The sequence below is a fragment of the Oenanthe melanoleuca genome, chromosome 7, assembly GCF_029582105.1.
Source record: "Oenanthe melanoleuca isolate GR-GAL-2019-014 chromosome 7, OMel1.0, whole genome shotgun sequence".
Lineage (NCBI taxonomy): Eukaryota > Metazoa > Chordata > Aves > Passeriformes > Muscicapidae > Oenanthe > Oenanthe melanoleuca.
In genome coordinates, this window is record NC_079341.1 from 7,374,303 (window position 1) to 7,388,697 (window position 14,395).

General features: G+C 37.7%; 1 protein-coding gene across 1 annotated transcript in view; it reads right to left on the reverse strand.

Annotated features, from left to right (window-relative positions):
- COL5A2 (collagen type V alpha 2 chain) overlaps positions 1-14,395 on the reverse strand; it is a 96,502-nt gene that overhangs the window by 28,785 nt on the left and 53,322 nt on the right. The window contains exons 6-16 of the mRNA XM_056496295.1: positions 14,132-14,185; positions 10,433-10,543; positions 8,733-8,810; positions 6,754-6,798; positions 6,197-6,250; positions 5,534-5,587; positions 4,062-4,115; positions 3,239-3,292; positions 2,462-2,515; positions 1,380-1,424; positions 392-445 (exon numbers count right to left, since the gene is read on the reverse strand). Of these exons, the coding sequence (XP_056352270.1) occupies positions 392-445; positions 1,380-1,424; positions 2,462-2,515; positions 3,239-3,292; positions 4,062-4,115; positions 5,534-5,587; positions 6,197-6,250; positions 6,754-6,798; positions 8,733-8,810; positions 10,433-10,543; positions 14,132-14,185 (657 nt within the window). The remainder of the gene's footprint in view (positions 1-391; positions 446-1,379; positions 1,425-2,461; positions 2,516-3,238; positions 3,293-4,061; positions 4,116-5,533; positions 5,588-6,196; positions 6,251-6,753; positions 6,799-8,732; positions 8,811-10,432; positions 10,544-14,131; positions 14,186-14,395) is intronic.

The window sequence follows — 14,395 nt, forward strand, 5'->3', positions numbered from 1 at the left end:
AAATCTTTTCCAGAGAAAATTGAAACTTATTGTTTCCTGCTCAGTGTTTTTTGCTGAAATGACCCTCCCACAAGAAATCCCACAGAAACATAGAAAACATTTTTATGTCCCAGAAAATCATGCTGTGAGGGTATTTGCACTCACGAGCAGCTCTGCTGCTATGAGAAATTACCATATGGTTACCACTCTCATATTAAAACTGTATTTAACTTTTTAAATTTATAGTAAAGATCTCAGCCCACAAAACTGTTCACCTCAACTTTCTTAAGCTATAGCAGAACTCACAACACAAGTGACTAGCAAGTCACATGAACAAACACTTTCAGGCTCAGGGATTTAAATTTAAGTTAGCAAGAGAAGTATTACAAGAGAGAAGGAAGATTCTACTTACAGGAGCACCCTGTGGTCCAATCCGTCCTCTTTCTCCTGGCATTCCCCTAGGTCCCTTGAAGAAAAAAAATGAAGTGCATTATTTAGGAGGTCATCATGCCAGAATAATAAAAAGGGTTGGTTTTTTGCACTCCTGTAGGAGTAACTTATCTTGTCCTATAGCAGAAAAGAAGTAGTGGCTCAAATAAATCCTTACAGCCTCCCAGTGGAAATTTAATAAACTGTAATTTCTGTTTTCCCATTCCAACAGTATTTCTAGTTTTAAATACAATAGAATAAATTCTGTATATACTCACCAGGGACAATAATGCAACTTCTCTCACTAAATCTCATTCACAAATTAGATTCCACTTCAGGGATATTACATTCTACACACAACATAGTGCTTCACAGAGAGATACAATTATCTGATATCAGAAAGATATAATTTTATTTCCAGAAGCACTGTCAAGAGTCAATTTGTCATGTAACACTACTCACACATATTCAGTTGTCCAAAACCACATGTGAATGAAAATTACTCTAAAATAAAGTTTCTCCATTTCCCTTCCATGTCATGCATACTCATCCTCACTGTAACCTCCAAAATCCTCTGTCCATGGTTTTCTTAGCTAGTTCATTCCTGATCTAAATTACTCCAGTTCAACCTCAGAGCAACCCAAGCCAGTTTTTCTCATGTTGAAATCACTCCATATGAGGCATCAACATGTAAAACATGTTAGAAAACTATCAACCCTACACTTAGATAAGTTGGGAAACCATCACCTTGCCTACAGCCTGCAGAACCTCCTGATTTATCATTATTAATTAGGTCTGCAACTGAAGGGGAAGAAGAGCTTACAGTGGACCAAATTCACAGAGTAATAGCCTTCATGAAAAGGAGCTCATGAAGCTCAATGATCTCAAACACAAATATCAAATCTCTGAAATTCCCTCTAGCAATAGTATTTACAGCCCCTTCTGCAATACCCAATGCATGTGACACTCACTAGAGGACCTGTTGGACCCATGGCTCCGGTCGGTCCAGACTCTCCCTAGAAAAGGAAATGAAATAACAGAATTAGAGAAATGGGTGAAAGGAAAATTGAGTCACATCTCACCCCTTTGTGAGTCCTCTGTTCTTATATTGGACCTCAGGGGCAGATTTGCACAGGTACCTGTGTGCATCACACATGGCAAGGACACTGCTCCCCAGACTGATGGAAATGCCGTGCTTATGTGTTTTGAGTGTTTAAGTGTTCTCTGCCAAGACTGCTGCTGTTGCTGCCTCCACAGAAGGTGGTAGGCAATCTTGGGAAAGAAATCTTTTCTTACACAAACTCTCCTTAACTACTAATCTCACATTTAAATTTAGATTTTGGAAGATTCACTTCTTTTATGATGTTTTTTATCTAAAGAAAGAATTCTCTCCCACCTTCAATTATCACTTATATCAGGCCAAAAATGTTTCAGCATCAGCAATGATGAAAGTGGAAAAGTCTTAAAAAGGTGTTCTATGCTCTCTTAAAACATCTTTTAACCTATCTTGAAAGGACTGACTCCAGCTGGCTATCCTGTGTTACCACTGCTTTGATCTGAAGTTTTAAGAGTGGTGCAGTGCCAATGGGGATCAAAAATTCTAAGAGAATAAGCTAATAAAATAGTCAGTTTGATTAAACTACATCCCCTCTCCTCTCCAATGCCTGTTTCTTTTAAGCCAATCTATCATGATTTGAAGGAGGAGAGTCAGGTTTTAGTTATGCATTGCTTCATTTGATTATATTAAAAAATGTTCAACTTGGTCATCTAGAGCCAGAAGAAACCATGAACTGTCCAAGTGGAGAATTGCAAAATGCGCATGGGCCCTTTGTATTGCCTTCAGTATTACATACATGTCACAAATACTCACCCAGTGTTCCCTTACAGACATCAAGCAGCCCCAGTTGAAGTTGAGTCTGGCACTATTGAACTCTCTGCCCATATAAAGGTCAGAGAGGGTACAAAGCTGTGTTCAAAAAATCTCCTGCCTTTTAAGATTTTTGTTTTACATAAAACTTGCTTAATCAATTAGTTGTTTGGGCCATAAAAATACCTTTGCTCCAGCTGCTCCAATTTCACCTTTTGGACCATCAAGTCCTTTCAATCCCTGTAAGTTACAAAAATACAAAGAAATTGTATTTGTATATGTATACACAGAGAGCACTCCTACTATTATTGTTACAGTAACTTGATATTAAAATGTTAGGAATAGATCTGAGGTGGTAAGAGTAAGTAAAGAAAAAAAAAAAAAAAAGAAGAAAAAACAGATGGAATAAAGTTTTTAAACATTTCCTAAATGGAAACCATTTGTACAAGGTACATTTCCTTGGATTTGGTTTCCTTTTTAAAACAAGAATGTTTTAAAAAAATCCTAAAACAACAAGGAGGAGGCTCTGAGCCATAGGAAACCAATTTATTCCTCCCTGAAGTAAAATTCTGGCCAGAAAACTTGGTGATTTGTAATCACTCCATGTTGCAAACATATCCACCTCTCAAGTTCCCCACCCTAATACAAGACTTGCCAACAAAGTGAGAGAACTGTCAGGTTTGCGCCTCCTGAAGCTTGGCAGGGCGCATGCAAGCTCCTTCCAGATTCCCAGAACATTTGAAAATAGAGTGAAGAAAGCACTGGAGCATGTAATACAGAGGTCAACTTAAAGGGGAATAGCACTGATTTTCTACAAGGACCTCTTTCTATCAAATGCCAGTAATTCTGCTGCAGCTGGTCAACTGTAGTGTAGGCAGATTCTGCACAGATACAAAGAAAGATCTTCATTCTGAAAATGCCAGGAAATATTATCTATATCAGAGGGAAAAACTTTTCTCTTACCCGGTGACCCTTGAGACCTGGGAGACCAGGAGCACCAGGAAAGCCTCGAGGGCCCTAGGTAGGAAAAAGAAAAAACAAATACAATCCTGATTCTGCAGATAAACACAACAATAATGGTACTAACAGGGATAAGGGATAGTGGTATTGCTGACACTCCTTCACCTTCATCATAGTGAGGAACAGCATTTGAGCATCTCACAGATGATACAGCCTTGTAGTTATTCCCAGCATTATACACATTTTCACTGACATTAAAAGCTTTATCATTTATATTGTTGTGTGATCAAACTTCAAATTTTAACAAAAGTAATGAAATAAGATTAGTGGAAGGCCAAGTTTTGAGGGTTAATATGGACAAACACTCACTGAGCTGAGCTCAAAATTCAGATCAATCACTTAAAATTAAGTAGAAACTCAGACCTGCAAACTCTACCTGTCCTTTCAGAATATGTTAGTCCAGAAACATGATCAACAACTGCTACCAAAACACATTTAGCAATTAAACCAAAGCTCTCTTGCACTTAGCTTGCTACCAGGTTTCTCTGGAAAGGCTAACAGAAGGGAGATAAGTGCCTTGTGTCAGAATACTGGTGATAGGAATTCAGAACAGAAACCTCAGATAACAACAGTTATCGTCTCAGCAACAAAGCAAACACCAATCTGGAGCCTAGGAGTGAGCTAAGGACTTCTGATTCTGAATGGCAAAACTCTGCACTCATAATTAAAAGCAATACTGATGAGTCACATCATGATGAAGTAAGGAACCAGTACCATATGATGATGTTTGATTATTTTGGTAAAATTTAAATAATCATGCTCTTACTGGAGATCCTGGAAATCCAGGCTCACCAGATTGTCCTGGTCTACCAGGTTCACCCTAAGGAAAGAGAAAAAAAAAAAAATAACACATTAAAAGAAAATGAAATATCATTCTTCCATTCAAAGAAACGAGGACATTCACATCAGTGTTATGCATCCTCTCTTTGCTGTAACAATGTCAGTGGCATAAATCAACTGCATAGCTGCCTAGCAAATGTGCGTTAGACACATTAACTCACAAAGGGTTTTTAGCCAGGAACTGGGAAAACTGAAGGCTGAGCCCACAATGTATCCCAGTCAGGAGATGGTGCAGCCACCTGGTTTTCCTGGGAATTCATGAGGCAACTTTCTGTCATCTTCACATAGAATATCAAATTGCTGTTATTTCCCACTGGGACAGCAGTTCAAAACTACCTGCATTGTAGCTTGTGACTCTCCTGTTTAAAAGTTTTAATACGTGTATAATTTCATTCTAGTGACTATTTCTTTGTATTGCAATAGGAAAAACAATGTGGTGAAACTAAACAAGTATATTTTGAAGATGAATCAAAGCCCTCCAGAGTTACAGCCAATATTCCTTTACATGCATCAATCAGGCCAAATACATCCAGAACACCAGGATGCAGGACTGTGGGAGGCTTCAGAAAAATAGTTTCAGTTCAGAGGGAAGGCAAAGTGCTTCACAAATGCAATTAAAGATACCCAAACACTGGAAATGGGGGAAGTTCTTAGAGCAGTGTCAAGATTTGACTTCCCTGCACTAAGAGTTAACTGTTGCCAAGGATTCTTAAAAATCCTTGTACAGTTTAATGGGAAGGTGGCTGTTACACAAATAATTTCTATACTAAAATGGCATCTGCAGTTTTCTAACTAATTTCCAAGTTCAGATGAAATTAGTTTGATTTGCAATAATAAATACTGTGCACCTACCAGTAAGGTCTTAGGCTACTGTTGTGCAATACATATATGCTCATATAAGAAGTATAAAACACACATTTTACATATATATGTATGCATACATGGATAAAGAATAAAATCAGTAAGGAATATAAGCAATTATAAAGAAATTAAATACTAAAATCTTGTCCAGATACATGTTCATGCTGCCATTACAGCTCTTCTAACCCAGCATGCAATCCCAAAAGAGAGTAGATGCCTCCAAGTGACCCTCTGTGATTTATTATTATGTTTGATTTCAAGAAATATTATCTCAGTTAAGAACTTACTGAGGTAAGAATTGGACATGGTGCTTAAACTTTAGGTATGATGATGACATGTAAGGAAGAGGAAGGAGGGGCTGGGAAATGGTTGCCAAGATTCACAGTTGAGATGCTGGATTTAATGAGGAGTACAATTACAAAGGAAAGCAGACAATAGCAGTTAGAATAGGCACATCTGCTGGTTAGTCACTGTCTCACAGATGCCAATGTTTATTTTATTAAAAATAAAACAAGATACAAAGAATAACAAACTTACATCTTCACCAGGTTTGCCTGGAGGTCCCTCTGGCCCACGAGAACCAACTGGCCCCTAATAAATAAATATATTTGTTGAGAAGTCAGTTTAGCCATCACTTAAATATCTATTTACTCCATTTCAAAGTCTGGTTTTACAAAAACAGATGTAAGAAAAGGAATATTTTATGCCTAAGCACATTTGCATAGTTTTGTGGTGCTCTTTCTAACCATCCTCACTCTAGAAAACCTGCATTATATTTTATGGAAATACAGGATGGATTCTTTAGGAAAAAAAACCCAAAACATTAAAAATCACAGTTGATGCTGCTTCAAATTTCTGGCTCTTGCTTTTACTTTTGAATCATTTTGCCTCAAAAAACAAGTGTTCTCATCATCCTTTATGTAAGTTACACTATCAGGTATGGTTTTACCATTGCCCACCCATCCTCAGGCCTGTGCTGGAAATGTGAGAATGATTGTTTCTAATATAATCATTGCTATTCACATTCAAAACAATTCAAATTCACTGACCCAGGACAACATGCTTTGAACACCACAACTCTTCGATGAAGTTACTTAATAGTTTCAGCTGAAACAACATGACAAAAAATCTGTTCTGAAATAAAGAAGTATAGCATATTTGCAATTCTATTGCAGAAATGTTTGCATTTATTTGTCTTACCATAGGTCCTGGATCTCCAGGTTCGCCAGGTGGGCCTGTGGGGCCAGCACCACCCTAAAATTAAAGATTAATACAGTTACATATTCCAATAGCAATTATAAGGATATAATTTAAAATCCATGACCAGGAAAATCACAGCCTATGGGGGAGTCTGGATTCTAATTCAGAACCAGTTCACATTTCCATATGAGTGAAAGTTGGATGCTAAAACCCCTCAAGCTGTAGATTAATCCTGTGCCATACACAAACCCCACTGGAAACTCAACACCATGCCAATACCGAAACCATACAGTCTCCATTTTCATTGCTGCTCACTCATTAAAAAATGTGTTGGGTTAAAACCCTGTTAAAGATCTAATAAACTATTCTTTTGGAGCCAATTCCTGTGTATAGAGCCCATCTGGAGCAGAGCCCTTGTTTAAATTCCCTTCTGGATGAAGGGGCATTCAGCCACAAGACACTGAGGATGGACACTGTCCCAGAGATGCACAAACCCCACTCACACAAGTTCTTCCTTCAGCTGTGGCCAATTAAATCCCCCGAGGGGAAGCACTCACTTGTTTTCCTTGGAGACCCTGAGGACCTCTTGGACCCACTGGACCCTGTTGAACACATAACTTGTTACACACTGGAAAACAACCTTTCCCAAGTAAGATTCATCCTAATGGCCTGATAGTGTCTACCAGCATTTCTGAAAGGTTTTTACTCAGAAAACTGGCATTATGAAACACAAGTGCATGTTGAATGAAATCTTCGAAGTCCAAAAGCCACAGGAGTATAATTTCATTAGCAGCTGAAAAGATGGACTTGGCTGCTTCCTGCAACCTCACACTCTCTGGAATCACTATTACCATATGGTCTGTCTAGCTCCATGAAAAAAATGTAGTAACAAAAGAGTTGGGGGGAGGAGTCTTCACTTGAAGGGAATGTCATTACTCCAATGAATCTCATAATGGAATCAATGACAAATTAATCTTCTTGTTCTCAGTCCTGAGCTGAAAAGCAGTAATGAAAGGACATATTTAAATGTGTCATACAAACCACCAAAAGAGCTTTCCAAATCATTGTGGTTAGTTACACAAAACTCAGATTGTCCCTTAGAAAGTGTCATGGGACTTTTAGGAACAATCTCAAATCTAATTGCAACTTGTAACATGAAATAAACATCATCTTGTTTGAAAGTAATTATCTTGGGTCTAGGAATACAAAAGTATCCATAACAGACAACCATCCATTTTGACAGAAGATCAAGACTTATGTCTTTTAAAATTCAATAATTTTTACTAATTTTTACAAAGCAAATGTAGAAGAATTAGCAATGGGCCGTTCAAAAAAAAAAAAAAAAAAAAAAAGCTAATGAACATTAGGAAAAAATCCAGTCTTTCAGCTGTCAATGTAAACAGCTTACCCAGTCTACAAGACAAGGAAAAAAGAATGTCACATAACCTGATAAATCAATCCAAAGAAAGCAAGCCCCAACTGACTTTAGCACACTGTGTAAGGCCATAGATATATTACCATTAAATTTAATAACATTTAAGAATGATAAGAGAGGAGGCAATACAAGAGACACACCACCTTGAGAAAGGATTAAGCAAAACAATGAAAGTAACAAAGTAGGACAGACTTGTGGAACAAATTGTTTTATGTTCAGAAAGGAAATTCACTGAAGAGAGACATTCATCAAAAAATTCTCTGAAAAAATCACTGTAAATGTTAATCCTAAGGCAAAGTATGAAATTACCTTTAGAACCTTTCATAGGGTATTGGAAATGATTTTGAAGGCTACTAGTGGGGACTTGGATAAGGTTCAGGTGGGCAAACTCATGGGCAGTACAATCACTAAAGAATGGTTTCCTTCAGAAGGGATGTTAAAAATACCAGCAAAGAGGGTAACAGTATTTCCAAGATATCAAATGAAAAGAGCAGTATTATTAAGAAACAACTCCAAGAGTTCCAGAAGAGAAAACTTAGGGGGTGAAACAGCTCTCACGGAGAGTAGAAAATTTCAGTGATGCCATTAAGTCCCCAGTGCACTCAAAGGGCATATCTAAAGTGAGGGATGCCAGTGAAAAACTGGGCCCACTGGAGAAACAGAAAGTCTGTCTTGAAATAACAAAGCATAAATTTGAGTTAAGAGTGGGTTTTGGAAGTAATTTTTTTTTAATTACTACCCAAAAAATCCCTGATTTGATGTCACATGTGAAAAGAAGTTACTTATTTTTATTCCGCTTTGTGTTATACCTGACAACTTTCAGTCACTGCAGTGACTCAAGAGGAGCTGTTTGTTTTTTTTTCTCTTGTACCTTAGTGTTAGTAGCTGCAATATTTCAGGAGATACACAGGTGGGAGAAGAAGATGTCATTTAACAGGAAAACACTGTTTAATCAGGTACTGTACAAAACTCTACTAGAATACACTGCACATCCAGGTTCTAGAGGTACAAGAAGCTGTAGAGGATGAATTCCCTTTTGGGTTTTTGGACACGCACTCCACTTGCAGCCTCTCTTATGGTACAGGGCTAATGTGGTCTTACCACTGCACCAGGCATCAGTCCCATCTGACTACCAAGTCCAGACTTCTCATCCAGTCCTGCCATCTGAGCTGAAAAGGGCTGAAAAATAAAATGGGTGATTTTAGTTGTAAGTCATTGTGATTGTTTGCAAGGCAAAAATCAATGCAATCAGATCTTCATTATTTACCTTGCTTTTGCAGTGCTAACAGCCTAACTCTTAGTTTAATCACTGAAAAAAACTTTGCCTTTCCCATAAATTTTAGTTCCATGTGAACACATTATATGCTTACTATTCTATTTCCACTTTAATATTAAACAAGTGTAAAATTACCTAAAAAGAGGAAAGCCTCCAACTAAATTAATTGTTTTTTCATGACTTACAAATCTAAATTTACCAAAATTACCATATTCATTCATGTCTTCTAAGTCTTCCTTTTGATTCACTTACCATGCTCCAAATTCAGAAATATCTTAAGATAAATGAAGATGTAGTTGATTTCATGATGACAAATTAAAATTTTTAAGCATCTTGCCCTTACCCAGCAAAGCTGAAAACCAGTGCTGTTCCTATCAATTCACAGAGACCAACAAGCTAGAGAAGGGAAACTTCAGTGCCCTCCTTCTTAAGCAAGCAAATAGTTGAAATCAACAGATTTATTTTGCTTCATTCAGAGGTAGAGCCTCACTTATAGCAGGCCAGAGCTTATAGGGGCTGAGAACAAGCAACAGCTCAAATGTGGATACAAATCTCCCAGCATTTACATTTAGCTCCTCATTAGATTGGTCCCCAAACACATTTCCTAAAGGCTGGAGACTGTGTTCCTGTCTCTAACATGAGGCAAACAAGCCACACCTTTCTTCCATATTTTCTGTGGAATTCTGTGTAGGATAATGGCATAGCACCCATCATGGTGTTTCTGTGATTCTAAGAGATTCCTGGATGCTGAGTTTGCTGGTTTCAGAACTGTTGGGAAATGTGGTTAAGTTATGAAATTCTGCCCAAATTTGCAAGCTATTGGCCTAACATGAATATGGCAGATTTTTTTCACTGTAACTATTGTTTTCAGTAACATCTCAGGAACAATGGAATGAGAAATCAAAACAGGTGTCAAAACAGCAATAAATGTGTAACTGAATGCAGTCAATTAAATACATATTTGAATTTGTCATCAATCATAATTAGTGTACAATAGAAGGGGAAGGAGAAAAAAAAATTTGCTGAATACCTTGTCTGTATCTATGGCTGGTTAGCATTGCTTTCACAAACAATTTCATACATAATCTTGTCAGTGTTGGTGTGAATAATTCCAGCAAGAAGTATAATCAACCACATTTTAGTTTCTCTCATTAGTTATTTATAATCCATCTATCTTAATTTTCACTTTTCTACATTCCTAATTTGGTGCAGTGATTTCCTTAATAGTATTGCTTAGATCTTGGCTGGTGGAAGCAAAAGAACCCTCATGGTGGTTCTAGATTAGGGCAGTTCAGCTTTGTTGGTGCTAAAATCTACTGTGAAAGGTGCATCCTTTTCCAGGTTTCTTACATTCAACTTGTCCCAGTTTTTGGATGAATTTGCAGTGCCACTGGCTGCTGCCCCTCATGACTGGGAGACAGATGTGCAGGCACAGAGTTCCATGATCAAAGAACCAAAGTCAAGCCACCATTTATATCACGTGGGTCTGGTCCAACACTCCACTTTCAGCAAATGAAAAACTTACCCTGCTTATTCCATCTGGTCCTGGGTGAGTGGGATGCCCTGGAGGACCAGGGTCACCAGGCTGGCCAGGGATACCAGGCTCCCCATCAATCCCTTGAGGACCACGAGGACCCTACAAAGAAAATCAAGAATTCCAGCAGTGTGCAAAGGTGTTTACTGAAATCATTGCAATTGGCAAACACCTGCCACTTCAGGATAAATCTGTATTTCTACAGAAAGATCTTCAAACAAACAACATCACTAAAGCTCTGCTCCCACCTTCAGATCAGAAGCACTGACTGAAATTAATCATGAATCCAACACTTAAGTAAACTGCAGTAATTTCTATCACAGGATATTTTAGAAACTCAGGTTTCCTATCATTCCATACTAGAGTATATTATTCCTGAAAAACTCTCTGTCTTTGCACACTCTATAGAAAGAAGTTAATTCACTTCTAAAATGAGTACAGCTCAGATAAGAGTAAATATACACAGAGGTTTAGGAAACTCCAAACTATTGCTGGATTTTTACAGCCTATTTGACATCATGAATGGTTTAACCAGTTCATACCACTGTTGAATTCTCAACACAGTTATAATGGCAGAAATGCAGGCAAAGTTACCTGGTGTTGAGGTCACCTCTAGCTAGTATTTACAGAATAGGTTAGAGCCCATCCTGTGGCTCTCATTTAAATGGGACTCCCACTTTTAATTCCTAAACTGCACTCAACTCGTATAAGAACAAAACTTAAATATGGAGGCAGCTAATAAAACATTAGTGGAACAAAATGAGTAGTAATGGGGCCAATACAGACATGCTTCAATCAAAAATACAGACTTTAAAGTGCTTGTTACTACTTTTTTTATTAGAATAAAATGCTTGACCAAGGCAAGGAAGTTTCAGACTATGTAATGAGTTCTTGCATTTTAAGGATCCTTAAACCTTAAATAAAATTTTAGAAGCCTGGCTCACTGGGTCATCTTTTCAAAACAATTAACAATCAGACAGATTGCCAGGATTTCACGAAATTTCTGTCTGAACTGGTACAGTTTGAACTAGTATGGTTCACAGAAGGAGCTGTTAGTAGATGATATGCTGAGCAAATGAAAGCATCTGTGCATGTTGGATGGAAGCAGAAGGTGTTTAGCACAAAACTTCATTCTTAAAACCATCTTTAACAAACACAAGTGCCAAACCTAAAAGTGCTTACTGTCCCAAGGAGGAAAAGAATGAGATACCTTATTTGTTTGTTCTCAAAACAAAAAGAAAACAAAGTTAAGCATTAGAGAAAAACAAAACAAAACAAAACAAAACAAAACCACAGTTGGCTATAAAGAATTTGGCAAGACTCTCCAGGACTGCCAATTTTCAATACCCACACAAGACTTTAACAAAACCTAATAGAGAAAAAAAGGCTTTTTAAAATTTCTTTTTAGACAAGGGCCTACTTTTTAGTCAGCAAAACTCAAGCTGCTTCAAAGAGCAACTGCATACCTCAAAACCAAAAAATCATCAAAATGCATGTTCATATTTGTAGGTAGCAAGTAACTAGGGGCATATAACCAGTTTGGTGAATTTAAAAAATATATTGATATAATTTTATTTATTTCACTGAATGTTTATGCTTACATGCATAGGAAAAAATCCTTTCATTTTCTTTCACCAGCTGAATGTCAGTAAGGTCAAAAAGAAAAAGAAAAAAAAAAAAAAAAAAAAAAAAAGAAAAAAAAAACAAAGGAAAACAAAAAGAGAGAAAACTGAGGGAAAAGGAAAAACATTCTCACATAGGCCACGAGGTGGCACCATTTAAACACGCAATTTTCTCCTCCTGGCCCACTGCTGCTGCTGGCCAGGAAACAATTAAAGGTTTTGCTTGTAATAAAATAGGAGGAAAAAGCAGCTCATGGTAAGACACTCCCAAACTTCTATCTACTTAAACTGCTACTGCAAGTAAAATTGAGTGTAAATCCACAGAGAAAGAAAAACATATGAATAATTCTGAGGATGTCCAAGTTTATATTCTGTCTTCAAAAGACCATTTGTTAATAACTAAAATGTCATCATCCTCCAAAACTCCCCCTCCATAGATGCATTCTGAAAATGCAGCCATACTATGCCCTAGCTGTCTCTCACTGTTACACTAACAAAGAATCTGGTGTAAAAAACATGCTAATATTCCTGAATTCATTTTACATCCAAGGGTCCTGCTTTTGTAAAAGGTGGAGATCCACAAGGTTGAGTTCTTTCTGCTCACTAGTCAGGAGGAGCCTGACTTTAAAGAACAACAAAAAGCAATCTGAAGAAATAAATAAACAGCTTGGAAATGTGCTTAGTGCATTAGTAATGTCCCCAGTTGGTAATGTATTTAACCAGATTAAATTTACAAAGGCAGTCCGTTCAAGGTTATCTGCTCTGTGAGGGTTTTTTTTCATAACATAAACTGCAGGTGTGAGCTATAATTTCTTTTCCACAAGTAAAAATAAAAACCCTGCACTGGCAATTACTGTGTCCCTGAGAGCAGTGTTCTTGGTCTCAGACCCATGCTCTGGCATACACACAGCTCATCAGAACCTGTGGTGGAACATTTGTAAAGGGCCTGACTGCTTCTCAATCCTTTGTTATTCCTTGAAAGCAGAATAATAACCTGTGTCAAAAGCACTCAAAGCCATTTAGAGCCTTTTGGGATTTTAGGTGCTTGTGGCCAGCACTCTGTAGAGACACAAGGGATACATGGCAGGGAATCAGAATTTATTTAGCATCTCATTGACAATACTGCACATTGGGAAAGCACTTCAGACACAGCTTCATACAGAAAACACAGGTCAAGATTTCCCTGTGCACCCCAAGACTGCACAACTACTCCCAGATTTCTAGTAAGGAATTTGATACTCATTTTTCTGACAAATGTCTTTGGAGATCTGAAAAGCAGCAGTGGCTTGGCAAGCATCTCCAAGAAGCTACACACTTATTGCACTACTTTAACGACGTCATTACCATCTACAGACAACAGGCACACACTGGAAACAGGCAAGAGATTCTGGTTTAGGCCTATGCCTAACCTCAGTATTGGCTTGCTCTCTCCTGAGGCATAGGAAAATATCCACATTGAAATTACAATGATTCGGCTCTCCAATCTGCTTTTAGCAGCTTCTGCTCTTCGAGCTAGCTTTTTCAAAGGAACATGTCATCTGGGGTATTTTCAGGCACTCCTTTTTGGCCTTTTTGTGGTTCTCCACATGCAGACACTGAAATTCCCTTATGAAGTCTTTATTTCCACTGAGCAATCCTGGTTACATTATTCGCCAGCATACCAACAAATGTAGTCACACATTAACTCCTGCTAACTTCTGAGCTTTGTCTTTTCTGCAGTGCTCTGAGCCACACAGCTCACACTGCTCCTGCTGCACAGCAGCCACCAGCAAACAGCCATCAAGTTCCAACCAAGGGAACGTGATGTTCCTGTTCTGTCTGACAATGTTTGTTGAGAAAGTATGGCTTTGGTGGAATTACTGCTAAACCTCTGTCCATTTCTCAAAATATTCAGGTTTCAATCTACCCCAGCAATGATGAAATAGAAATGTTTTCCTGTTTGTTACCTGATTCCTGGAAAATACGAGGACAGTTTTGGTAACTCTAGAAGACATAGAGACAGTTTAAAGCCATTTAATCTTTTGAGGTTGCTTCAGGTACTTTATTTCTGAGATATTTAATAACTTACAGGTCTTCCCTTTGGACCTCGTTCTCCTCGTGGACCTTGTGAGCCTGGAGGTCCCTAAAAGAAAGACCAGAAATACTTTAAACTCTTTTAAAGTTTAACTCTTTTATTTTAAATATTTAAACTCTTTTAAACTACCTAATGATTAATAAAGCTCTGCAAATATGAAATCCAGTGCTTATTTGAAAATTAATTTGTGGGGTTTTCTACATCATGATGAAGAAAACAGCTACAATCACTAAGAATTTAATACTTCTTCTCAACTGG